Here is a 26,295-nt window from a genome sequence, read left to right on the forward strand (position 1 = left end):
CCCCTGATCCGGACCCAAACCAAAATGTAATGGATTCTTCCATGAGCTATTCCCATCCTTGTATTTTCTGCATTATGAGAAGAACATTAGCATTAGAACTATAATGTTGGGCAGGTTTTTGCTTGTGCACTGATTGTCCACTCTCCTGTTTTGTCATGATTGTCCACTGTGCATGTTTCACACACTGATTCTGAGCCAGGGTCCTTGTGTTCAGCAGTGTAGCTGATAGCAAGAAAGGCCTCTCGTCTGCCAAGTCTGATGCGTTCGATGACTGACGCAAAGCAGCCAGGCCATAGGTCGTTTAAAAGCCCCTCTGTGTCTCCTCAGTGAGGGGGCGGCCTTGAAACAACCATCGTCCGCAGTCATAATGGTCTAAAGCAAGCTAACGCATTGTTTTGGAGCTTTGTTAACCATATGTGATGTGCTGTTTTTGTCAGGAACCGGATAACGCCCTGCACGTTAACAATGGAAGAAATTTGAGCTGTGGACTTATGGGAGAGGTGTCTGATGAAAAACTGTCAGTTCTTGCTGTTCTCACTACTATGGCGGAGATAGAGTTGTTCTGAAAATACTCTCAAGTTTATAACCGAACACTCTGCAGGGCCTCAAACACTTGGCAGTGGCCGCCTTGTTGCATTTCAGACATTTCAGTTTGATGTGTCATCAGGAAGACGTAGCTCAAGTTTTCTCAGCTTTCCTGTGCAAATTAAATCAGTCATGCTTTTGGCAAATACAACGCAACATGTAATAAAATACCGTTCCAGAGTGCCGAATATTACAAGAGTTCCTCTGCTGTACAAACTAATTCCCCCCGAGCTGCATTTGTCCCTGACTTTGGGCCTCTGCCAGCCTGGATGAGGAAGAAACTACTCATCAGAGCCTGCTGATTCTGAATGCAGAGGTTGAAATGGTGAGTAAGGGCTGAGCAACAGAGTAAAGCTTACTAACGCTAACCCTGGGGCTTTTGTAGAATATTCCTTTTATGGGATCCCTCTCTCCGATGACTTCAGAGTCGCTTCACGACTAAGGCCGAAACGCAGTTGTTGGCAGGCAACACTGCGAAACAGCGGTCAGACCTTCACAGAAATGAGCCTGTCAGCAATCGGGCTAAAATAAGAAACCCTTAAGTGGAAAGGCAACCTCAAAGAGCGTCTATCTCCTTTGTTTGGATGAAGTGAGGAGTGCAGTGACTGAGAGTTATCTGTCCTCTCTCTGCTGGGCTCTAACCTGCTGCTCTGTGCTGGGAATGCTTAAACCAACAGAGTGATTCCCGAATCCCAGCTGCTCTCTCCTGCTGGAATGAGGTGTCAAACTTGTGGGATTCGTTGCTGGTGGTTGTTGTTTTTCTTGTCTTTTTGCCTCCCTTCTTCCTCTGCTCTTCTTTCACATGTACAGCTTAGTGGCGATTGTTGGAAAGAGGAGGAGAAGAGGGGTGGGGGGGGGTGGGGGCACTGAGCATTGAGTTACCAGCAGTGTGATCGCCGCCCACTCCCTCTCCCGTCTTCCTCTCAGGCTTCCTGTGGGATTGAAGAGGAGTATGGTTTTAACAGGGAAGGAGATGGAGGAAAGGTGGGGGGAGGTCGGGGGTTGTCTTGGCGAGAACGTTCCTCAATGGGGAGAATGTGTGGACGTTAAAGAGGAAGTGGGTCGAACGTTGCAAGTTATTAGGAATTTAAATGGGTCTCGGGGTAACAGGGGTTGTGTGAGTTTGGGGTAACACGAGTGGGATTAGTTTTACCGCTAATGGACTTTCCAACAGGGCATGTGGGAGAATTGTCTGACTAATGATGAGTGCAGCGTGATGATGTGGGCCGTCATGTGAAGCCCCTCGTACGTTGGATGAAGCTGGAGAGGAGTGGGAGCGCAGTTTTAAATAACTCCACTAAATCAAAATTGATGCACAGTCATTTGAATCTAATGTGAGGAGCAGCACGTTTGTGATATTTACATCTCTTCTGTCATAGATGTTACAGTGGGTTCAGTAATACATGGACTATTGAGATAAATGTTCAGTATGTTGATGATTCACCACAGTAGTTAAAACAACAACCAGCGTGACTGAAATGCAAGATCCTCATGTCAGCCAGTAAAATGAATGTTTTTCTACATGGTTCTCTGAATATTTGCTCACTTATCCCCTTCCGTAGCCATTAATCAGAGAAACAAACTGCACAAACAACATCACTCTGCTCTACGGTGATGATATACACATTGAGATCTTCATTAGGAAAACCAAACTAATACTTTACAGGGCCTACACTGCTTTGCTCTCAACACAGAGTTCGTTCTTCATTTCATGGGTTTAACAAGAATCTGCTCTGATCTGATCGTGATGTTTGTGGACTTGGGGATCGGGGGATCAATACTGAGGTCTCGCCCATACTGATCCTCGACCAGTTGACAGTCTCAGCTGTCAGTCGTGATGTTTCACTTTGTTTTTGTAACATCAAATATAGAATAAAATATATATATAACCAAACTTACTGGACACTTGAACAAACATCAATGTGATATAAAATGATCTAAAATGACAGAAACTATCATACAAATTCTTTGACATATATTTTGACCATTTTAGTTTGATCCATGCCCCATTAACTAACATGGAGGAGGCAGGGTTTATGACATATGCTGCTGCCATTGTTGGCTTCACTTTTTGGAAAAAAGTCCATCTTTATATGCAGCCAGCGTTATTCACACATAGAACGGAAACAGAACGACATCAGTTCATCGACTACCTTTGAGCTCTGTTTTATTTTCCTTTACTTCCAAGTGACTGATGCCAGAGCAGTAAAATCCTTCACTATGTTCACCAGCTGGCAGAAAACTCTTTCTGTCCACATTTGATGCTGGGCAGGTCATGCTCAGTAGGTTTATCACAGCTCCTTCGCTGAAAGCAGCTGTCTGTTGCAGCTGGAAACATCACTGATGAGCTGTGAGAGACAACTGAAACTAAAACAAAAAAGCAGAAAGAGCTGCAGGAACTTTACTGTAGCAGCAACGTTCTTTCCAGAGATAATGATCTGCTACTCTGGATAATCTATACACGTCAGTTTGAAGAGTTTTTATTGGAACTGCTTTCTACTGTAGAACTATAGTTCCCATGAAAACGGTTGCCAGTGAGGTCACACAGTTGAATCATACAGTCAAAGAAGTTTGTAGTTAGAGATGTTTCTGTAATATTTATTAGAATAAACATAGAACAAGAATCTGTTCTCTTCAAACAACAAAACTATTACAAATAAAACCATAATGTTCAAATCGTGAGATACCTTTTGACAAAGTGGGCTTTTTTGTTATTGGGTGAACTTTCATGTTGACCATATGCAAACCTATAGTATCTGTCTGCTCTTTTTTTTTTAATCCAATGTTTAAAAAAAGTTTTATTAGACACCTACATTCATAATCCATACGTCTTGTGTCTACAAGTTGTTATCATATATTTTTGTTAGTTAGTAATTCTAAGCAAACCCCATGGTGGAAAGCATGAAATCAATTAAAGAACATTAAAATAATATTCATAACAACAATAATAAAGTAAATTGCTTTAAAAGTCTAAAAGGACTCTTGGTCCTTGATGTGACATTATTCTGGATGAATCTATTCACCTTAAGGTCTCAGAACTGCTGATCCCAGTACTTTGCAGTGTGAGTATACATGCTGTATTCCTGTGTTTGTGCAGAACCTAAATCCACGGTTTCCTCACACCGAGGTGGAGAGTAAACATTATGATGGGCCCGGCCTCAGGTATCTGGAGTGTCTCACTGACGGGTAGAGAGCACTTTTCAGGGATCACGAGTAAACACGAGGCTTTTTGGTCTTTATTTGGTCACTTTGCTCTTAACAGACTAAACTTCACCGACTGTGATAAAACTGGAGGCGGGGTTCGGCCTCGCGTCGTCACGGGCCGAATGTGACGTGTTCAGCTTCGTTTGCTTACGTTCTACAGCTGGACACTTTAAGGTTTGTTCCCCTTTGTTAGCCTCCTGGGAGACATCAGCCACATTCATACATCAAGTGTGAAGCTTTGCACCCCCTTCCCCACAGTTTGACCCCACAGCCGGCCGCTGCATCCACCACCTCAGTTAGTTAAACCGCAAAACTCGCCTTCTTTCATCGCATCTTCCCCCCCCCCTCCTCACTTCCTTTCCATCAGTTCTCTTTCTCCAATAGAACAGGATTTATATCCTCCTCTTGTCCTCCTCCCCTGGAGACGACAATCAGTTACCATCTGGTTCAGCATCGGCGGGGTAGATGTATGAAACTGACCCCGCACAGAGATCAACTTCCTGAGATGTCAGAGGGACTTGTGTTGTTGCATTCACTGGGGATAGGGAGGGAAAGTCATGGAGGGGGGGTATCCTCCGGCCCCTCTTTTCTTTTTCTCTTTTAAGGCCCCAAGATGTTTTCTCTAAGGGATTGATGCATCTCCCACGCAGAGGAAGGGAGCAGGATATCAGGAATTCTGAACTACAAAGTGTGTTTATGTGAATATAGTACGCCGCCGCAGAAAGCATATACGAGTACTTGTTCGGCTGGTTTTGTCTTTATGTGACATTTGATCCCTCATCTCCTGCTGAAACTCAGCCAGACAGAAAATATAGGAGTAGGAAGTATCAGCTGATTGCACAGAAAGAATCGAGGAAGTGATTTTTTTTTTTGATGCACTGATAGTGGGGCTTTGGCAGATTTATGCTTCTCTGAAATCTGGAGGTCTGGAAATTTGAGTAAGTATAGTCCCAAGGAGCCTTATAGTCTAAACCGAGGCCAATAAAAGCTGATAGTGTGCCCCCCCATCTCTCATCAGCTTGCTGTCTGCAGAAACATATGAGGGGGGTTAACCATAATTTACCTCTAAATAAGGGAATTAATCTCGGCATCGATTTGTTATCAGTAGAGGAACACTGCAGATTGTGTTACATAAGAGACTTTGCCTTAATGCTGTTGACTCGGAGAGAGAGAGAAACAAACAAGTCGTGTCAGTTCCCATTGTTACTTCCCTTTAATTATGTCTAAGATTTCAGGTAACGTAATTATCCGACTCTGGACACAAACGTAATTGAATAGTGGGTTGGGAATGAGAGGAAGCGAATGCGGCATTGCCATCTCTCTCCATCTGTGGAAGGGAAACCATTAGATGGGTTTGAGAAGCCCATCACAGTTTGGTTTACAGTCACTATTTCCTCTCAAAGAAGAAGTTTCAGCCAAATATACAAGGAAAGAGAGAGAGAGACCTCCAAATGTGAATTTATGGTAGAACTCAACCTTTTTCCTCTTGGGTTGGTTTTGATACTTGACGTCGTACATTTGATCCGTCCATGTTTAGTCAGTGTGTCCAAAGTGTTTACTGTAAATTTCGTCTGCCATGACTTTGGTTTTCTACTCTGCTTCACTCGTTCCCCTTTCTTCTGTCAAATTTTTTCTTTTCAGCTCCAAAGTTCAAAGAAAAGCTTTTGATTTTACAGCTTGATGCCAACAACAATGTGCAGATTAATACAATTCAGCTTGAATTGCATGTATGCAACCCAGTGCATAAAATGCTTCTTTTGGGGGAGAGGCTGTCAGAGCTTGAACCTTTTTAGGCCATAGTTTGTAATTTTGTTTGATTGGATTTCATTATGTTTTTCTTGCGGTTTTACCATTTCCATACAAAAAAAACACATAAACACTGAATGGTAATATTCATATAATCGTTCTCTGATTTACGTCTCAGAGAGAAATACCAGTCTCTCTGTAAAGCCGTTGTCAGACATGAACTCCTGAAAATGTCCGGACAACAGGGTCCACACTTTATCCAGACTCTGTCTTATACATACTTTATGAAGAGGGAGATTCAGTGCAACAGAGAAATCAGAGCGTGACGTATACATTCTCCTGACCCAATCACAGATTTTTGTTTATGACTTATTAACACTTGTGTCTGCTTTTATTGGAACAATTACCTATTTATCTAAAGAATAACCGCTTTCACGTAGTCGCGCAGATCCAATAGCCTTGAGAAACAAATATCTGCACACACGCACGCTCGACTTCCAACACTAGTCCTCCAGTAAACATCAAAAGAACGATACGCGAGCAAACAGAGCAACAAGCTCATATGACTAATGATCGGGTTTATCAAGGCTTTTGTTTGGCTCTGACATGGGTGCCGATCAGCACAGTGCAATGCCTTATACAACTACTGGTGTTGCACACTTGCACACACACGCACACACACACAACTTCACATACACACACATGCGTGCAGCACTGAGGCAGAGATATAGCGAACATGCCACTCCTTGCTCCTGGAGTTATCTCCTGGACATTTGTGACGACAGCGCAGCTGGAGGAAGTGAAGCAATCTGTAATTAGTCTTTGTCACAGTATCACCTGCGTCTCTGAGACTCCACCCTCATTTAAAGCAAACTGGGAACTGTATATACGTTTGATGAGTAAAACTTGAATCATATGCTGTGGAAAAAACAGGGTTGTGGGAACTTTTACTCACCTGCTTTTGTTCGTCTGTGCAACAGTTTATGACAAATCTAACTCAGACATATGAGACCATATGAACCATTTGGAAATTGATCTTCTAGGAAGGATTGCGACGCTATCTCTCAGGTCTAACTTCTGTTGAATCAGCCTGACCTTGTTTCTTCCTCATGTGTTGCTGCCTAATGAGGAAGTCAGTTTATGGTCATAGAATATCAGGTCATTCACCACCTGCAACAGATGTGATGAAAACAACATCTAGACGACGGGAGTGTTTACCATGGCTCCGCTGCTGTTTGCTTGAGCACAATCTAATCATTTTTTTCTTTCTGCCTTGTGCATCACTCAAGTACGAACTTCAGGAAATTGAAAAGTATAGTTACCTGCCTTGTGCAGCCTTTACTGATCATCATAGATAGAGAGAAATGAGTAGATGCTATACCATACCTCCACCAAGGCCTAATAGTCTACTTGAATTCAACCAAGCAGCACCAAATTACACACACTCATGGATGTCAGTTCCCTAAATATGAATTGTTTCAAGGCAAGGTCCAGGGATTATTCTCTAGGAAATTGTTGAAAATGTCAAGATCTTGTATTGTTAAATAAAGTGAAAAAAACAAAAACCCTAGATCTGCCCCTTGATCTGCATCCGCACCAAAATTATATGGGTTCTTCTCAAATGCATACCGCATCCTTCACCTAAATTTCGAGTTAATCCATCTTATAGTTTTTGCATAATCCTGCAAAGAAACAAACAGATGACGATATAACCTCCTTGGTGGAGGTAATAATTCAGACAGGAAATAGGCTCTATGTACAAATGTGGCACATATGCACATAGATTTACTGTATGTGGCATATCAACAAACCATAATTAGTATCCCTGTTAGCAAACTATCATCTGGGATCTCCAAATCAGATTGATTAATAGTCCCAGCTGCACTGTCATGGCAACCTTTTTGTTTATTACAATTTGGTTTCTCAATCTGAGTAATAATTAGGGGGCTAATTGCATCTCGCATGGCTCCTCTAATTAAAACCGTCAGCTTGCTTTTGCTCGTCCGCTTCTGCTGCCCGGGCTTTAGGCCGCTGGACTGCAGGGTTCATATCAGGGAGATCCCTCAGGGACAAACTAATGAGGAGGAAGAGGAGGGAGGGCGGGAGACAGCTGTTTTTGCCTAATTCTCCCTGATTCGATGCACCCTCACTGTGGGTTTACGTTGAACAACAACCTGAGTGAAACTGCATGAGCATGAAACACTGGCCGTTGATACTTTGACTGAGCTGAGAGATGATATCATATTTTTTTCCTTTCCTTCAGTCCTGAGAATCAGAAATTCCTCAGTCATGTTAAAATAACTGATATGTGCCCGGCGGTGTTGTGAGGTGTGTCTCAGAATTCGGTGCACATGTTTTGTTTCACCATGTCAAGAGCAGACACGTTGAGGAATGTGACCCACGAGACATTACACCAGAACCATAATTTATTCTCAGATAAACAGGGGGAAGAATCTCTTTGTTTTTCTCGAGCTTTTACCCAACTTAACTTATAAACCAAGACATAAAAGAGAGAAATCGATTATTCCCTTAATTACATGGAAGCGTACAGTGTTTGTGTGCATGAAGGGGTGTTGAACAGTTGACCCTCTCCAGTCAGAACCTGTCTGACCAGCTTGTGACGCCTGAATCCTGCAAAACAACCCGACACGCATTCTTCCCTTTTAAACATGCATTCATCAAGCAGGCTTTTGTGTCTGCTGCACTTCTCAGTAACGCTGCCTTCCTTACGCAAACATTTTGTTGCACAATGCCAGATACAGGCTACATTATCAGCCTAAAACTGTGAATCCTCCTGTGAATCTCAGTGCCTTTGTTTCTAGTGAAAGTCCACAGATCAGCATGTGATTCAAGCCCTCATTTGTTATTTATTCATATCGAGAACTTATCTTGATATCAGATGTGCGTGAAAATGAGCTGAATTTACCGAGACAGTTGTTAGATATGAGATTTAGAGCTCCAAAGTTCCCCCAAGAAACCCAGTCACTAATCTCCTGGATATGTGACACACCAAATGCCTTCTCCGAAATGACACGATGGGCCTGGAGATGCCGGTCACAGTGGTTGTTTTTAACTAGCACTGCGCAGCAGTGGAAAAGACTCAGGCCTTTGCCAGTATAAATACGGCCAGCTCGCTCTGACACACGAGCCAGAACTCGCTTTGTCGCTGAGATTTCACTCCTATTGTAGACACAGCCGACATCGCTTATTTTCACATGAAAAGCCGGCCAAGTTATGACTGCACGGACCAAATTCACAAACAGACACACACAGAGGCACACCCGTACACACACACGGATGGAGACACACCCGCACACACACACACACACACACACACATGGAAAGTGATAAATTGAGCCAATGTGTTACATAAGCAGTGGATGTTTCAGACTGAGAGCACCATGGAGCTTTGGATTCATGCTTTTCTGACAGTGCACTGCGATTCCGCATGATTTACCTGCATTGTGCATCATTTGTTTCAAGTAACATTCAAATATGGTTGAAAGATTATCACAATTCTTATGATTTCTTTTTTGTCTGCAGTATGCCAAGGCATCACCAACCGTTTAAACCTTCTGGGTTCCAAAGAAGACCACTACCTGAGCTTGGTGAAGACCTACAACAACTGCGTTGTGGTCCTGGAGAATCTGGAGATCACATACATGGAGGCGCACCGTGACCTGTCCTTCCTCAGGGTAAAGACTATTAACAGTGGAGGCCAAACATGCAAGAGAGGTTACTTGTTTTTAGTCTTCTCAATCTCTTTGGTGTTCCAGAGACAGTTCACCAGACAATCTGAGCCCTGGATCTTTGCAGAGCTCCCGACTGCTCTTATCACCTCATTTCAGATAATTAAAATCAATGCAGAGAAATTCTGCAGAGGGACGGATGATTCGCTGTGTTTGTAACTTTGGTCGGAGCTTTGATTCAAAACTCCAGCTGTAAAGACCTCACAGATGTGAGGAGGGACCACACACACACTGACATGCAAGCTTGCACCCACAAACAGAAATAACACACAGTCAGCAGATATCATGCACAATGTCCAAGGATGTAATTTCCTTTTGCGAGGGGAGGACATGTTACTCAAATTAACATTTTCCTTTTTAGGTGTCATGATATCTCATCTTTTGGCTGCACGCATACTGATGACCTGTGCTGATTGTTTGGTCGATAATATCAGACATGAGTCTTTCGCAATGATATTGGCTTTTATGCACAAATATACATTGGCCTCTGAAATTTTTAGTTCCCTTTATGAGTGTTGGCCTCAGCCCCAAAGACTCTCCATTGCTCAGGCTCTAGTGCTTTTTTCTGAGGGGGTGGTTGGGGGAGTAAATCCTTTAATTTGCATGATTTGTAAAACCATTCATAGTTTTAACATACTGTGTCAAATTTGATAAAGATATTCATTAATTTATTCACGTCAGTTTAGTTTTTATTTGTTAACTAAAGAAGCAAATGATTATCTCACTTCTAAAACCAAATATTTAGCCTTTATTGAAAACTTTTAATGGGCTCAGCAGCAGAGCACATTTTCTACCTCAATGACAAACACCTTTTTTCTTCCGCAGTCAATTGAAGAAGTGGGCGGCTACGTCCTGATTGCCCTCAACTTAGTCTCCAGGATTCCTCTGGAGAACCTGCGCATCATTCGAGGTCATTCCCTCTATAAGGGAAAGTTTGCCCTTAAAGTTCTCGGCAATTATGACAAATCTACCAATCAGGGCACCAAAGAGCTTCTTCTGACCAGCCTGACGGGTCAGTCCAATTCTCTGTTTTCAGGTTTAATGTCACAGGATTTCAATATAATAATACAATTCAAATTATATAAGTACACTTATCAACAATACATTATTCTGCAGAAATTCTTAAAGGAGGCGTAACGTTTGAGGCTAACCAGCTTTGCAACGTGGAGACGATACAGTGGGACGATATCGTCAACGCTGACAACAAACCCAGCATGGAGCTCCCGGGGGCCAGCAAAAATCCAAATTGTTAGTCACACACTTAACAAAATACAAAGTCTGCAGGTTTCATTCATCATGTGTGACGAAACAATTAGATGTAAACATTTGACTGTGTTTTTCTACAGGTAAACCATGTGACTCAAAGTGCTTCAATGGTTCATGCTGGGCAGCTGGTCCTCAAAACTGTCAAACATGTAAGTACCATCTGCGTTTTTATTCTTCCTTTTGAACTTTTGTTATTCCTCATTAAAGTATTCAGTATATGCGTAGCACGACAAAGGTATTAGGGCCCAAAGAAATCTGAGATTTGAAGAATGAAGCTGTAATAATACCAGACAAAGCTCAATTTTATAAGAATGAAGTCAAAAAGAAATCTGAGATTCTGAGAAAAAAAGTCTGCTTGTTTTTTAAAAGTTTTCTCAAAATCTTAGTGAAAGCAGTTTGCCATATTGCAAGATAGTTCCAATACTCTCTTTGAAGTCATAGTACTCAGTTCTTGACTGTATACCAACAACATAAAGTGAAAAGTACTTTGCAAAAATTCTCCATAGTTTTCACCATAATGTCAACATAGCAATGGTTTGCTTTAATAAACACCTAAAACTACAGAAGAGTTTTAAAAAGGATGATATGCTGCTTCCTGTCGCTCTGCTGACTTTGTCCTGTTCTTGTCTCCAGTAACAAAACTGAACTGTGCACAGCAGTGCTCTCAGAGATGCAAAGGACCTTCACCGAGCGACTGTTGTAATGAGCATTGTGCCGCGGGCTGCACAGGACCGCGGCCCACCGACTGTCTGGTGAGAGAAATACGTCTTCTTATGTGGGACGGGAGTGAAGATACAATCAAAGAGCTGGGGAACAGACGAGCTAATAGAACATCAAAATAAACCGAATGTCTCGTATCCCTGCATTAAATTTGGCTGAGAGTCCTCCGACTAAACAAACCCATCACTCGGCAGCATCTGTTTTTATGATCAGAAGTTTTTTTATTGTTTTCCGTACCAATGAGACACATGAGTGGCGATAAAATCTCTCATCTGGCAGCGCCTGGAGTTTCAGTGTCTGCTCTCCCTCTTCTCCCAGCAGCTCTGAGGCTTAGTCCAAGGCCGTGATGGAGGAATGCAGTGTTATCATTAGTTTGGGGCTCTGTTTTGATCCCTGTGTACTGGATGACTTGTTTGTGCTGCAGGCCTGTCGGGACTTCCAGGATGACGGGGTGTGTAAGGACTCCTGCCCGGGCCTCATGCGCTACGACCCCAACCTTCACCAGCTGGTACCCAACCCCCACGGGAAGTACAACTATGGGGCCACATGTGTCAAGAGCTGCCCACGTAAGAAAATACAGTCAAACTTCGTATTTGTGATCGTATTTGTGTTCTTTATATTCATATTTGAGTTCTTGTTCCTCTTCATATTCATAATCCTATTTGTGTTCTTCTTCTTCTTCATATTTATGTTTGTGTTGTTCTTCTTTATATTCGTATTCACATTTGTGTTCTTATTCTTATTAATGTTTTTATTCTTATTTTTGTTCTTTTTCTTGCTAGGAATCTTACTCTTTTTTATTTAATATTCTTATTTTTAGTCCTATTTGTGTTTTTGTTTTTGTGTCATTCTTACTGTTGCCCTGACAGTCAAATCTAGTCGGCCTCACTAGCGAATACGAAAAGACATCATACATGAGTACGAGCAGTTTTGTGTTTTGTTGAGTGTCCAGGTTGTCCTTCAGTTTTGTTAGACATTCATTGGTTACAGTTTAATGATAAACTGTATGAACAAAGAAAGACAATGATTGAGTTTCAGAACGTGTTTATGCAAGAACTGTTCTCTCTCAGTTTAATTTTTACATATCTGTCCCTGTATTACTCCGCTCTTGCTTGAGAGCCTGCAGCATTATTATCCCCCCTGGTGATGATGGTGGTATATCTCATATAGGGTATTAAGGCAGAATGAAACATTGAGATGTGCTTGTTTTTCTGCAATAATACCAGATAACTACATTGTGACGGATCACGGGGCCTGTGTGCGGACGTGCAGTGGGAACACATATGAGGTGGATGAGGGTGGATTCAGGAAGTGCGCCAATTGCGATGGACTGTGTCCAAAAGGTAGGAGGTTAATATTTCTCCATGAGCAACCCGGGAATGCACAACAACATAATTCACAGACCGCATACCAAGTTATAAAACAATGGGTTGGTATAGATAAACATTAACTTGCACCTTTACCAACTAAAACATGCTCCTGCTTTTATTAATACATCAGTAATACTGATCTAAAGGGCCTCAACTGTGGGACTCCAAAGAGACTGTGACACAACATTTAGAATAGAATATAAAAAACTGCTGTTAGCTACTGTCAATATAAAATAAAGTTATCCGCATTATCTGCAAATTAGAGCTGTGTCTCAATTCAGCAGCTGAATCATCCCACGGCCGCATAGATCTCTGGATTAGCTGTGACCTCAGCTTTTGCCAGTAACTTCTCCCCAGTGATGTTAATGAACATTGTTTGTTAACATACTAAGCCTGAGACTTTTGTCTGTTTGTTTTTCTAATGGTTTACAGTTTGTTATGGACTTGGAGCAGGAGACCTGAGTAACACTCTGTCCATCAATGCCACCAACATCAACTCCTTTAAAAACTGCACGAAAATCGATGGGAACATTGGGATCTTCTTCACATCGATTCATGGGTAAGTCATGGACATGGCTGTGTATATCAACTGTATAACCTTCAGTAGATCACTGAGAATGTTTATTGAAAGCTAACAACGTGTTTTTTCTTATTTTTTAGGGATTCTTTTACCAAAACACCAAAGATGGACCCTGCCCAGCTTGATGTGTTTAAGACAGTTAAAGAAATTACCGGTAAGACTATGAAAACCTGAGTAATGCATGACACACTAAATACACATGTAATAGTTTCACAATTAATAAAAAACCATGTGTTGCTTCAGGATCCTTGTGGATTGAGACGTGGCCAAAGAACATGAGCTCACTCAGTCCCTTTGAGAATCTGGAGATCATTCGAGGAAGAACTAAGCCGTATGTTCCTTATCAAGACCTCTCCTATAGATTCACAACCGCTGGATCACGAGGAGTACGTTTGTTTTCCAAAAGGTTGTTGTTATTCAAATTAAATCTTTCTCCTTTCCTGTGGTAGTGGTGCCCGGAGCTTGGTTATTATTCAGCTCGATATCGACCACCTTGGCCTTCGCTCCCTCAAAGAAATAAGCGATGGAGACGTGGTCATCATTAAGAACAAGAACCTGTGCTACACCAATAAAAACCACTGGGAGGGGCTCTTCAGATCAAAAAGCCAAAGTGCCAACGTGGGGGATAATGCTGACGCTGCCACATGTGGTAAATTAGATTTTTGTTTAATTCAGTCAGATGCTGTTATTGTTTGCAAAATCCAGATGCAGTCCACCAGCCAGATGAAATTAACCGTGTCAAATTGGTTGAGTGTGCAGCAGAGATCTCCTCTTGAGATTGTGTGTTTGTTATCAGCTCTGAGGAACAACACGTGTGACAGGAAGTGTACCGCGGAGGGCTGCTGGGGTCCAGGCCCGAACATGTGCTTCGCCTGCCGTAACTACAGACGCGATGGGAGCTGTGTCGACTCCTGCAACATCTTCAAGGGGTAAGGGGGGAGGGGCTGGATTTAACAGGTTCTACTACTGTTCATCTCTTAAATGCAGCATTTCTTATTTTGGACAGAACAGAAGCTGAGCATCAGATGAGTGTGTTCACTCCTTCAAAGTCTATATTCTCACCACGAGCATTTCCAGACAATGACACTAGACAAGTATGGGGATTTGTTATTGAAAGACGCTAAGACTAAATATGATCCAAGATATTTTAAAACTCCAGCAGTTATAAAACAAACACTGCAGCTGGAATAGCACATTCACTCACATGTGTTTATCTTTGCAGATCTCTGTCAAACATTGAATCTCGACATGCTTACATTTTAACTTCTGCCCTGAAAAAAGGGAGCAAGAATTTCACTTCACATGTTGCTGTTTGAAACGAGGCACGCCGGCGGTGAGAGTCTGTCAGCTTTGTTATTGTTTTTTGTTTCTTTGCAGAGAGCAGCGGGAGGTGGTCGTGAATAGAACCTGCAAGGCGTGTCACGCCGAATGTCAAAGAATGAACGGGACGGAAACCTGCAGCGCACCTGTACGTGTTTCACCCACAGCTAAGTTATTGTTTTAAAAAGAAAGAAGAAACAAATACCGTTGTAAAAAACGTCTTTGAGTGTCTCTTAGTGTTCGTCACTCAGCATGAAATCCACTTCTCCGTCAACAGCAGCCTTAATAGACTGTAACGCAAGGCAGCCAGAAGACATGTTGAGTTTTGTACAAGGGGTGTGGCTGTGTGAGCTTCTTTTAAATGCTCATAATCCCATCGTTGATTGAAAACAAGCAAGCTCAGGCCCTTTTTTGAGTTTGTTGAAAGAAATTCTAAAAGGATCAAATGTAGAACTAAACCTGCAGATGAAGAGGTTTTTTTTTAAACATTATTTTTATAGGACTGAACAATCATACACACAAAAACATGCACAAATGCCGTCCCTCCCTAAGCCCAAGCACAAAACATTCAGAGAAAGAAAACAATAAAATGAAATTAAACTAAACAAGAGTACTTTTTATATGTGCTGTTTTACACTTTTGAATTTCATATTTCACTTTTCACTAAACTTCCATCCAACCACGTAAGTTGAGGAGGTTTTGGTTTGAGAAAGTATCAAAATACAGCGTTCGATCATAATAAGTGTAACAGAGGAAGGAGTTGTACTGTACTGTAACATGATAGGATGTTTTTCATCACCATAACATTTGCATCTTCATGAGGAAGATTTATGAAACTTTCTGAGAAATAACTGCCCCAAAACAGTGAAGCTTACATAATATTTACTACTCCCCTCATGAGACCCGTAAACATCATCTCTTTTTTTTTTTGCTTACAGGGTCCTGGAAATTGTACGAAGTGCGCCAACTTCCAAGACGGTCTGTTCTGTGTGTCTCGCTGTCCACAAGGCGTGCCAGGGGAGGACGAAGCGCTAGTGTGGAAATACTCCAACAAGATGAAAGTGTGCCAGCTTTGCCACAAAAACTGCACTCGGGGGTAAAAGCATTGTTCCGCCCATCTGAGAACTGACACTAAACAGTTTCCTTGTTTTACAGAAACTTGCACGTGGTAATGTTGATGCAGTAACTTAAGTAGAAAAGAAAAGAGAAGGACTCCTTGCTGGCTTTGAGCAGAACCTGGATCTGCCTAGTGACAACAGAGCTCCATAGATAACATTTCTAGAGAGAGATTCCGTGTTTACCACCGCACCGCCTGAAACTTCTTAGCAACGATGAAAGCCACAGGTTCAGAGTAGAGGATCTCTAAGCTCTAGTGTTTTAGAGACGTTCGGTATTTGTTCCCAAATTTGATTCAAGTCTGATAGGCTACAGTTTGGAGAAGTAGTAATATTCATTATTGAGTGTTACTTTGGTGTCAAATAAGTTTCATATATGAGCAAACTTTGTCCCAGTCTATAATTATTCCTTATTCCATATTTTTAACTTCCACCATGGAGGTTTTCATCTCAGATTGTTTGTCTCTTGGTTTGTGCTACAACTACTGGATGAAATACCATGGAACGTGGTATGGGTCAGGGGAGAGGCCATGACATTTTGATGCAAATCCAGGATTTCTTCATCACTTTCTTCAACATGCAAATTATTTAGTAGGGTATTTTTTTTGACATTTGTGCTGATTTCCAGGCATAGTTAAAGGACTGATTTCTGAAAGTGTGCACAGTTAGCTGAGGTTTGGCAGAGGTGTGCACTCTACTAAGTGTCATTCTGATTCCATATTTGTATATGTAATGTGATCTGATCATCATAAATGAAATGCACCATTTATTTAAAAATGTACAAATGTGAGATATTTTTTTCTATTTACAAAAAATCGAATTATTTCTGACCCATTTTAATAAGCATACCATGGTTTAGTAGGTTTCTCTGTAGAACTGATCTTTTTCTGCATTAGAGACTTGTGATGAGTTGCTGAATTTTTAGTATGAGGACACAGTGACGTTGTAATTACATCAGATTCTTTGCTTTGATTTGTTTACAGGTGCGTTGGGCCTGGTCTTGAAGGCTGCCAGACTAAGAGGTGAGTGATCATTGATGTTTGAGGATGCACATACTTTTCATAACGTTGTTTCTCTTGTTGATTCAATTCACAAATGTTAAATCAGCCTTCTCCTCTCTTTCAGAGCCTCTGGTCTCTCCATGATTGCAGCCGGTGTAGTCGGCGGGCTGCTGGCTGTTCTGATTGCAGGCCTGTCCGTCTTTGTGCTGCTTCGCCGACGCCACATCAAGAGGAAGAGGACACTGCGCAGGCTGCTCCAAGAGAGAGAGGTATGATGGGAGAGTTGAGTCACCGTCCTCTCAGGAGGACGTCAATATATTGAGAGAGGTGTCAGGATTACAGAGATGCCAGAGTGCTGAATGCTGAGATCACAATTTTTACTTGTCTTGTTGTATCCATCAATTAGATTTTTGTTTGTTTGTGGCTTGTAATGAATATTGATTCGCTCTAGTGGATTGTCGAACAATCACTTGTGCTGTTTGGGAGAGAGTGTGCAAGACATTCAGTTCCTTGTTTTTTCCAGTTGGTTCAGCCTCTGACTCCGAGCGGAGAGGCACCGAACCAGGCGCTGCTGCGGATCCTGAAAGAGCCTGAGTTCAAGAAAATCAAAGTGCTGGGCTCCGGGGCATTTGGCACAGTTTATAAGGTAATAACATGCCTCACACATTGTTGTTAAAATTCCACTGCAGTGAGAACACAACGTGCAAAGTCTTCAAAACCAAGTGTTTGTTTGTATTTCATCTTCATCTGTTTTACTTTTCATAAAACATGAGTGACTTCATTCTCACTTTCAGACCTCTCTCTCCCTCCCTCTATGGACTTAATAAATTCATTAATCACAATTCCCGATCGCAGTCACAAACAGAGCGTTGTCATAAAATAGTCCATATACTCCAGTTGCAGAGGCCGCAGGTTCGGTTCCGACACAGCCGTTTGCATTGTGTCTTCCCTGCTCTCTGTCCACTTTTCAAGTTTAGGCTGTCCTGTCAACAAATTCTAAAAGTACTGCTGTTTTGCAATCTACAATCATTACACTGTAATTATTCTTCATACGATGACAGTTTTGCTACAAAAAATAGTGATATATTATAATATAATGAATGGTAACTCCTGTGTGTGTGTGTGTGTGTGTGTGTGTGTGTGTGTGTGTGTGTGTGTGTGTGTGTGTGCGTGTGTGTGTGTGTGCATGCGTGCTCTTGGATTTCTGCCCTTAAAATGACCTTTCGAGGTTTTCACCTTCAGGGTGATTTTTTTCAATGTGTGATTAAAGACTTGATTTGAAACAGGTTGGAGTTATAATGAGAATTTTTTGTTGTTTTTTGTAGAGGTATAAAATTAGTGTAAAAAGTACTTCAGATCTGTATTTAAGTGCAGTACCTGATGTACTAGGGCCCTTACAAGCATAGAATGTGCTGACACTATATGGACGTGAACGTGTACATGTGCCTGTGAAATAACAAAGCTGTGTTGGTACAGGGCCTGTGGGTTCCGGAGGGCGAGGACGTGAAGATCCCAGTGGCCATCAAGGTTTTAAGAGAAGCCACATCACCAAAAGCAAACAAAGAAATCTTGGACGTAGGTTCACTCTTTTATGTGGTCCTTTTATTTTAATATGCTTTCTGTAAAACTGAGTCAGAACAGTGATTCATTTAAAACTTTATTTCCCAAACTGGTTAAGTGAACTGTGCTCTGCTGGTGGGAAACGACAGGAAATATATAACACAAAATACATTTTCAAGTGTCTCTCACAACAACTGAGACTTGACAAGTTCATCAATGTGTTGCACAGAGTGAGGGACAATTAATGCTTGCCAGATGTCACTTCAAAAAAGCGTGTCCTGTGATTTATAACACGTAAAGCCCTTATAAACTAAGGCTGCTGGAAATGGGATTAATTCCTCGGAAGTCAATGTGTGGGTGTTGCTGTGTAATCTTTTCTGGGAGGAGATGCAGCCCTGAAGCGGTTCTGAGAAAACAGCCTGTTTAAACTGATGATTCAAAGAGTTGAACATGCACCTCAGGTCCTGTGATTTTGTTTTTTTGTGGTCATGTTGCTCTGTCACTTTGAAACTTCTCTCCATTTGTTGGTTGGTTTGAGTGCGCAAAAACTTCTGACCTCCATGGAAACAATGATGTGGAATGGGTCAGGGAATTTTGGTGTGGATCCTGGAAAATGTTATTTAAAAAATAACGTTGCAAGCACATTTTGACATTTTCACTGATTTCCCCAGGGAATAATTCATGGATCATGATGATAAAATCAGATTTTCTATGAGTGTGAGCAATTTGGTGCAGTCTGATTGAATTAAGGGGACTGTTGGGCCCTGGTGGAGGTATGTGCTCCACTGAGTGCCCTTCTAGTGTTTTAAAGCATTGTTGCTTCCTCCTCAGACTGTCAGAATTACAGAGCTGTGAGCAATGAAGTGATTATTTCCTAAATAATCTTGTCATAGATGTATAAAATATTTCCAGTCGATGCACTGAACAGTAAATATACCTGTCCATCTAATCTGTTTACCTCCTAGTAAGAAGCCTGTTATGTGGATTATCCCTGTGTTTTTTTCCTCATATGATGTCTTAAGAGTTTCCACTCTGAGCTGAGACCTGTTAAATATGCTTGGCTGAGTATGCCTGTTGCTAAGAGACTTATTTCCACATACGTTGTGAGCTGTCCACGATAAATATGGATACTTCAACTGAAGATCGAATAGGCTCTGAAACATTTCTTTATCGTCACAATTTTTCTTCAGCCCATGAATTAGACAAGATATAGAAAGTAAGACAAAAACAAACAGAGTAATCCCATATGAATTTTTGTCAGCGTAGCGTGTTGTTTTTTGCATTGTGTCACCTGATGAAAAAAAGAAAAGAAGATTGATTGTGTGTCCACACGCATGCTGCAGGAGGCGTATGTGATGGCCAGTGTGGATCATCCCCACGTGTGTCGTCTGCTCGGCATCTGCCTCACCTCCACGGTGCAGCTCGTCACCCAGCTGATGCCCTTCGGCTGCCTACAGGACTACGTCGTAGAGAACAAGGACAATATCGGCTCCCAGCACCTGCTCAACTGGTGTGTGCAGATAGCCAAGGTACGGAAGGCATCGAGTTACATCGGTGGGTCTGTTCAATGGCTTCAGTGTCTATGGGGGTTGTTGTTGTGTTAATTGCTGATGTAATTGGGATGTTAAGTAGTTAGAGTTTTTTTATTTGTTGTGCATGTTCAATAATACTGGTTATACCTTGTTGATAGGTTTTTTAAATTAGTGTCACATGATAAAAAACAAGAAACTGAGCATTTCTGCTGTGCACGTTATGATTTTGTATTTACATCAGCTACACTGCACACAGTCTCACACACAGTATACTGTGCTGTTGAGTGACCTCAGGTGATGGTGACAAGCTTATCTTGACAGATCTATGGGGTTAGATCTTGGCGTCTGATCAAGTGAAGTTGGCACATTTAACACATTAGTCAGCTTGTGCAAGAAAAACAGCTCTTATCCAATAAACCGCACTTCATCGTTTGTTTGACAAAAGGGTATGAACTACCTGGAGGAGCGCCACTTGGTGCACCGCGACTTGGCAGCCAGGAACGTTCTGGTGAAGACTCCTCAGCACGTCAAGATCACAGACTTCGGTCTGGCTAAGCTCCTCAATGCAGATGAGAAGGAGTATCACGCAGACGGTGGAAAGGTTGGTATCACGATATTAAGAGTTATGGTTGTGCCGCACACTTAATTTCATTTTTTTGAAGCAATGTGTTTTTACTTTTATATATTTACTCAGTTAGTGCTGGCATGACAGATGTTTTCCTGTAGTGGTGTGAATTTCTTCCACTTCACGAAAGATTGCATTTGTAGTATTGCTGTAGATTTTTATCTTGTGTCAATAAACAGACCGAAACGATGGAATCAGATAAGTTCCTTCACTTATCAGTATTTCCTGCTGTGACTGAAAACACACATTTTCTCAAAAAAATCTTATATAGTTTATATTTCCCTTGTATCTGCAGGTGAGTGTTTTCCTCAACAATGGTCCCCACAAGATATTAACACCCATTTTATTAAACTTAACTCCAAAACCCCAATTATATGATCAAATATCTTTATAATAGGTTTCTGATATTATAATTTTTTTAATAACTGGGACACATAAGGTGATAGTGTTCAGTTTCAGTCCAGACATTTTATCACCTGCAGAGGGACAGATGTTGAGAGGTCAGTTCTTTGAAATTCATCCGGGCAAAGCTCGACTTGAATACACACATCTGCAGCCGCTAAGATTTCCCCTCGTTCTTTCCAGTTATAAAATGCTTTGCTGCTCTGAAACATGGTGTTAATTAAATATTACAGGACAGTTTCTCCAGACAGGGATTAGGCCCTGTCTTCGCCTAATTCAAAATTGAGTGGAGCCAGCCATTTGAAAAAACATCTTTTTGTGCGAAACCAGACTTAATCCTCTTGCAGGAAATCGTTTTTTCGTGTGACGCACTCTGTGTGATGACAGCACCCTGATTCTCCTTTCCCGTAAACTGCAAACTCAAGAAAGAAGAAAAGAAATTGACTAAGCACGTTAGATAAACTTTTTTTAAGCAACACTTCATAACTTTTTGACCTTAAAATTCACTGACTTGCACTAGAGAGAACGATGCAGCTTCCATACCCACTCTTCACCCTAAACCTCTGTACTTCACTATGTAAAATTGAAGAAAAATATACTTTTTATTGGTTCTCTTGACTTTTTGACTTATTTAACTTTCGTTTCACAGGTCCCGATAAAATGGATGGCTCTTGAATCTATCCTGAACAGGTCCTACACGCACCAGAGTGATGTATGGAGTTTCGGTAAGCTTTATCTTTATGTTTTCAATGCATCCACAGCCTCTAACTCAGCATGAACCTTGCTCACCGTGTCCCAGATTGAGCCTGAATCCTTGTGTAATGTTGGATATGTAAAACAGCTGGGCCTCTGTACTCCTGAGTGATGGTGACAGTCTCGCAGGAGAAATATTTATTCCTTGCTAAATAAAGTGTTTTAACAGCAAGTGAGACACGGAGAGGACAGTGGTTATGAGGCTCCAGAAAGGATGTTGTTGTTGGATGTAATAGGCGTGTCAATATTTTTGAAAGGGGAGAATATCTTGTTAGCATCTGCGATTTTAGAACGCAGGTAGCACACGCCTACACACCAGCAGTCCCAGATGGACAATATCACGTCAGAAGAGATTGTTACCTCAACCCACATAAACAGTTTCACAAACTGTACTCACACATGCCTACACACACACACATGGAAACCACACACAGCACAGCTCGCTTCAGTGGGCCGGCCTCCAGATCGTCTTTTCTCAAGGTTTTGATCGTGCCTTTCGCTCAGTATGGCAAAAGCATCAACTGACCCTGGCAGCTTCCTTTCCTCCTTTTCCTTTTCTTCAGTTTCTCTAGCGATGATGAGAAGCATCCTGCAAACTCCCACTTCTTGCAGGAAGAGCCAATTTGTCAACATAACAGTTTGGATCTGAGAAGGCTCACATTCTGCCTCTCTCACTTCTCTGTTACGGGGAGGAAAACGAGGTTGAACGGCAGCTCATCAGACTGACGTGTTCCTAACTCTCCCTCTCTCTGTAGGCGTGACAGTTTGGGAGCTGATGACATTCGGGAACAAACCGTATGACGGGATTCCAGCCAGTGAAATAGCTGAACTCTTGGAGAAAGGGGAGCGACTGCCCCAACCACCAATCTGCACCATCGACGTCTACATGATCATGGTGAAATGTAAGCTCAGTGGGAAACCTCCCAAATAAAATCTAAGTTCCTGTTTATATGATGGAACTTCACATACAAGGCTATTGATAAGGTGTTTTTGGTTTGTAATGTATTTTGATAAAATAGTGTTTCTTATTCCATGTTTTCATGTTGTCTGTCCATTTGTCCCATTCTTGTGAACCCGATATCTTAGGAATGCCATGATGGAATTTCTCCAAATTTGGCACAAATGTTCACTAAGACTCACAGATTAAATAATTTGATTTAAGCGATCCAAAGGTCCAAAGGTCAAAAGGTTGCAGTGGCTTAGTTCCACTTCTCAAATTTTACATCCCACTGAAAAAAAGTTAATTTCTGCCTTTATCCTCACAAAGACTTTTAAAGTTTCATCTTATTAAGTCAACTTATTTTCTTTTATTCCTGCTGATGTGTGTGTACATGTGTACAGGTTGGATGATTGATGCCGACAGCCGACCTCACTTCCGGGAACTAATAGCCGAGTTTACGAAGATGGCTCGGGATCCTTCACGGTATCTTGTCATTCAGGTATGATTTTACTTTAAAAGCCTGGAACTGAATTTCTGTAACTAATGAGATACATAAAGATGAAAAGTTAAAATCTCTGGCTATTCCAGGGGGATGACCGCATGCACCTACCGAGTCCCACAGACGCTAGGTTGTACCGCAGCCTGATCAGCGGGGAGGACATGGACGACGCTGTGGATGCAGACGAGTACTTGGTGCCACAACACAGCTTCTTCAGCAGTTCGAGCACTGCGCCGCTGCTCCACTCCACAGTAAGTGAAGTCATGAAAGATGTTGGGTGTGTCTGTCCCCTTGGCTTCTCTGTCTCAAGTGACATTTGTGGGACCAGGCCACAGCTTTTGGCAAAAGCTGAAAGACAGAAAAGAATCCTGTCTAAAATGGTGTGACTCATTTTCTGCTTTGTGGTCAGGCATCCAAAACAAAAAGGTCTACTGCCTGTGGGTGAACAACGTCCTCAAGCCGGCGTAGTTTTGCTGCAAATACATCTTAGTGTACAATGATTATCACAAGATATGTTGTTTGATTGTCCACCTAAAGTTTTATTAGGAATTATGCTGACCCTGTCTAATAGTTTGCTGTGAACTGAACTCAAAGATGCTAACCAGAGCTGCATGAGAGAACGCAAATGTCCAAGTCAGTCACTCTCGACATTTTCCAGAACTTTTCCTCCAGAACCAATATCGCGGACCATTTCCAGAGTTCATGCCTGAAAACGTCCTATGACGAGAGGAAAACAGAATTAAATAACATATAAAGTATTCAGTACTTTCACATGAACAAAAGACCTAGTATATTAGAATATACTAGAGTACAATTATTTACATTTAAACTGAAGCAGCTGTCGACCAGATTCACCACATGTGTCTCTAATCATAAAAATCTTGAGATCCAGAGTCGGAATATTGTCACGGTACTGTGAACTTGAAGCCTCTGCAAAGTTAAGTGAAAAAAGGTGAACGGGTTCATTAGGTGACGCTCAGGTACTTTTGCTACACACACACACACACGTGCCAGATCCAATCACACTGACCTTGTCTTTATAAACAGTGAGAGAGGAAAACCATGTGTTCTGGAGGCAGAGTCAAAATTTTCCCCACAAAAAAGCTGCATTAATTGATTAAGAATTAGCAGCAGACCCCTCAGCAGTGCACACTTCACCCAACATGCTGTCAACTGTTTGAAAATGTCATTGTGCTATTTTAACTGTGTTCTGGGAAATGGGATTTCTGCATAAATCATTACTCTGTGAGTCAGAATGGAAATAAACGCAGAGTCACATTCTTTTTTTTCTTCTATTCGTAGCAATCAGCTTTAACTAACAGCTGTTAAAGTTTATGTGAGCGGTCACACAGTAAAGGAGAGGGAGGACGGTTGAATTCATTTTCCTAACATGAGACCTAAATGGCCGCTCGTACCTGGCCTGAACCCCTCTCACCCCACTTGCCACGGTTCTGTTTAACTTTCACCATGGGGACCATTCCTCCTCTTCCTGACCCCCTGCCCACTCGTCCTCGTCCTCATCCCCGTCCGCGCTCCCACGTTTCCTCCCAGGTGCCCTTTGATTGATGAGAGCTGGAGATGGAGAACTCCTCTACCTCAGGTTCAGTGAAGGCCAATGCGTAGGTCTGGCTCTCGTACCTGGGACTGTTGCTCGGCCATGAACAGCTTGGTCATCCCATACGAGCTTTCAAGTTTAATTACCTTTGCAGGCAAACTTTGTGAAATCTTTCTCAGCACAAGCCTGCTTTTGTAATATCACTGTTGGAGCATGGCCTGCCAAGGGTTGTGTTTTTTTTTGTTTTTTTTACAGATCGTCGCTCCTTCAGCGTGTTTAATTTCCTTTTCTTGTTGAAAGTAATTGCATTGCCATGGCTGACACTCCGCTCTCTTTCTTCGCTCGTTTTCCCCAGTTTTAAACGCCGCTCACAGTCGTTCAGCTCAAAAGTCTGACGGACACAGCAAAGCTTGTCAGTTTGCCTGAATGAATATGAATCTGCTGCTCTTGTCGTTTATTTTGATCCTCATCAGCTTGTACCGAGATGACAGCTATGGTTCCTGGGGCCCCATAAAAAGAAAATGTTACTATCACCATTCAAAGAAAGCTTATTGTCTCCTGAGAGGCTTTAAAATAAATGTCAATGACCAGAAGAATTACACACTCAAGTTTACATTTTCCCTTTTGCAGAGCCTCAACAGCAGCATTGGAACGTGCCACAGCAGAAATGGTTTACTGGTGATTGAAAATTCTTAAACTTAATTCTTAAAAAATCTGTGAACTTTATTTCGTATAACTTGTGTTGTTTTGCTCTAAATCCCTCTGTCCTTTGTCACAGAATGGGTTACCGAGCAGGGACGGAAGCTTGGTTCTCCGGTACATCCCCGACCCAACAGACAAACTTATAGACGACGCCTTCCTGCCTTCTCCAGGTGAGTATCCTCTGACTGTGGTGTCTCTGTGTGATTCCGGGTGGAATGGGGACATCTAGTGGACAAGAAGCATACTGCTGTACTTATCTCCACTGCTTTCACAACACTTGAAAATGAATAGTGGCGACACTAGGGCTGCACCCATGACCAAGTTGAATACACTTTATAACTATCAGTGTATAATAAACCACATTTATTAGTCTTTTGAGGAGCAAACCTGAAAGTATATGTAAATATATGTTTATTTCATACATTGACCAAACAAAACAATTAAAATGAAAACACAAAATCTCAAATCTTGAATGAAAAGGAGCAGAAAGAAGAATAATCCTATACAATCTGCCGCTCTTTCACAAGACATTCATTAACAAAGCAAATAATTCAAAAACATTTAATTTAAAAAAAACTCAGTGGAAAGTGGAAAATACTATGTAAATACTCAATTCAATAAGATGCAATATACACAGGACAATAACAATAAAAAGGAAATAACATTATATCAGGTACAATATATTACATTTTAGGTAATTTCTTCAGGTTGATTATTTTTTTATGGATGTAACTCATACACCGAACATATTAAATCAACTGTAAAACCTACAAGTGACAACACCAGTGATTGCAACACTCAAGTTTTATTTTTTGTTATACTGTCACCACTGCAGCACCATAGGAGGAATTTAACTTAAATAAAGCAAACAAACTAAACAAAGACAGCTCGTGTCTGGAACGTTGGAAATCGTAGAAAATTGGTTGAACATGTAAAACTTGGAGCCCCCTGGTGGCATAGAGGTTAAAGCACTTATCATGAATGACATCATGTCTTCAGACCCCATCTCTTTCCCCCTATATCGTAAAAATGCCCCTAAAAGTAAATAAATTGAGGAAAACCATCATTATG

The 26,295-nt window shown here is 41.6% G+C and overlaps 1 protein-coding gene across 2 annotated transcripts in view; it reads left to right on the forward strand.

Annotated features, from left to right (window-relative positions):
* The window catches only part of egfra (epidermal growth factor receptor a (erythroblastic leukemia viral (v-erb-b) oncogene homolog, avian)), a 39,706-nt gene that overhangs the window by 10,812 nt on the left and 2,599 nt on the right, over window positions 1–26,295 (forward strand). The window contains exons 2-27 of one of the 2 annotated variants that reach the window (XM_020112123.2): window positions 9,079–9,230; window positions 10,110–10,296; window positions 10,401–10,532; window positions 10,631–10,699; window positions 11,184–11,302; window positions 11,695–11,836; window positions 12,497–12,613; window positions 13,073–13,199; window positions 13,301–13,374; window positions 13,464–13,551; window positions 13,670–13,869; window positions 14,017–14,149; window positions 14,598–14,688; window positions 15,479–15,636; window positions 16,639–16,677; window positions 16,781–16,925; window positions 17,180–17,302; window positions 18,133–18,231; window positions 19,560–19,745; window positions 20,194–20,349; window positions 21,425–21,500; window positions 22,284–22,430; window positions 22,870–22,967; window positions 23,057–23,218; window positions 25,153–25,200; window positions 25,301–25,394. In XM_020112123.2, the coding sequence (XP_019967682.2) occupies window positions 9,079–9,230; window positions 10,110–10,296; window positions 10,401–10,532; window positions 10,631–10,699; window positions 11,184–11,302; window positions 11,695–11,836; window positions 12,497–12,613; window positions 13,073–13,199; window positions 13,301–13,374; window positions 13,464–13,551; window positions 13,670–13,869; window positions 14,017–14,149; window positions 14,598–14,688; window positions 15,479–15,636; window positions 16,639–16,677; window positions 16,781–16,925; window positions 17,180–17,302; window positions 18,133–18,231; window positions 19,560–19,745; window positions 20,194–20,349; window positions 21,425–21,500; window positions 22,284–22,430; window positions 22,870–22,967; window positions 23,057–23,218; window positions 25,153–25,200; window positions 25,301–25,394 (3,162 nt within the window). The remainder of the gene's footprint in view (window positions 1–9,078; window positions 9,231–10,109; window positions 10,297–10,400; window positions 10,533–10,630; window positions 10,700–11,183; window positions 11,303–11,694; window positions 11,837–12,496; window positions 12,614–13,072; window positions 13,200–13,300; window positions 13,375–13,463; window positions 13,552–13,669; window positions 13,870–14,016; window positions 14,150–14,597; window positions 14,689–15,478; window positions 15,637–16,638; window positions 16,678–16,780; window positions 16,926–17,179; window positions 17,303–18,132; window positions 18,232–19,559; window positions 19,746–20,193; window positions 20,350–21,424; window positions 21,501–22,283; window positions 22,431–22,869; window positions 22,968–23,056; window positions 23,219–25,152; window positions 25,201–25,300; window positions 25,395–26,295) is intronic. The other variant, XM_069510901.1, reaches the window with a different exon arrangement.

Source organism: Paralichthys olivaceus, chromosome 16, assembly GCF_024713975.1.
Source record: "Paralichthys olivaceus isolate ysfri-2021 chromosome 16, ASM2471397v2, whole genome shotgun sequence".
Classification (NCBI taxonomy): Eukaryota; Metazoa; Chordata; class Actinopteri; order Pleuronectiformes; family Paralichthyidae; genus Paralichthys; species Paralichthys olivaceus.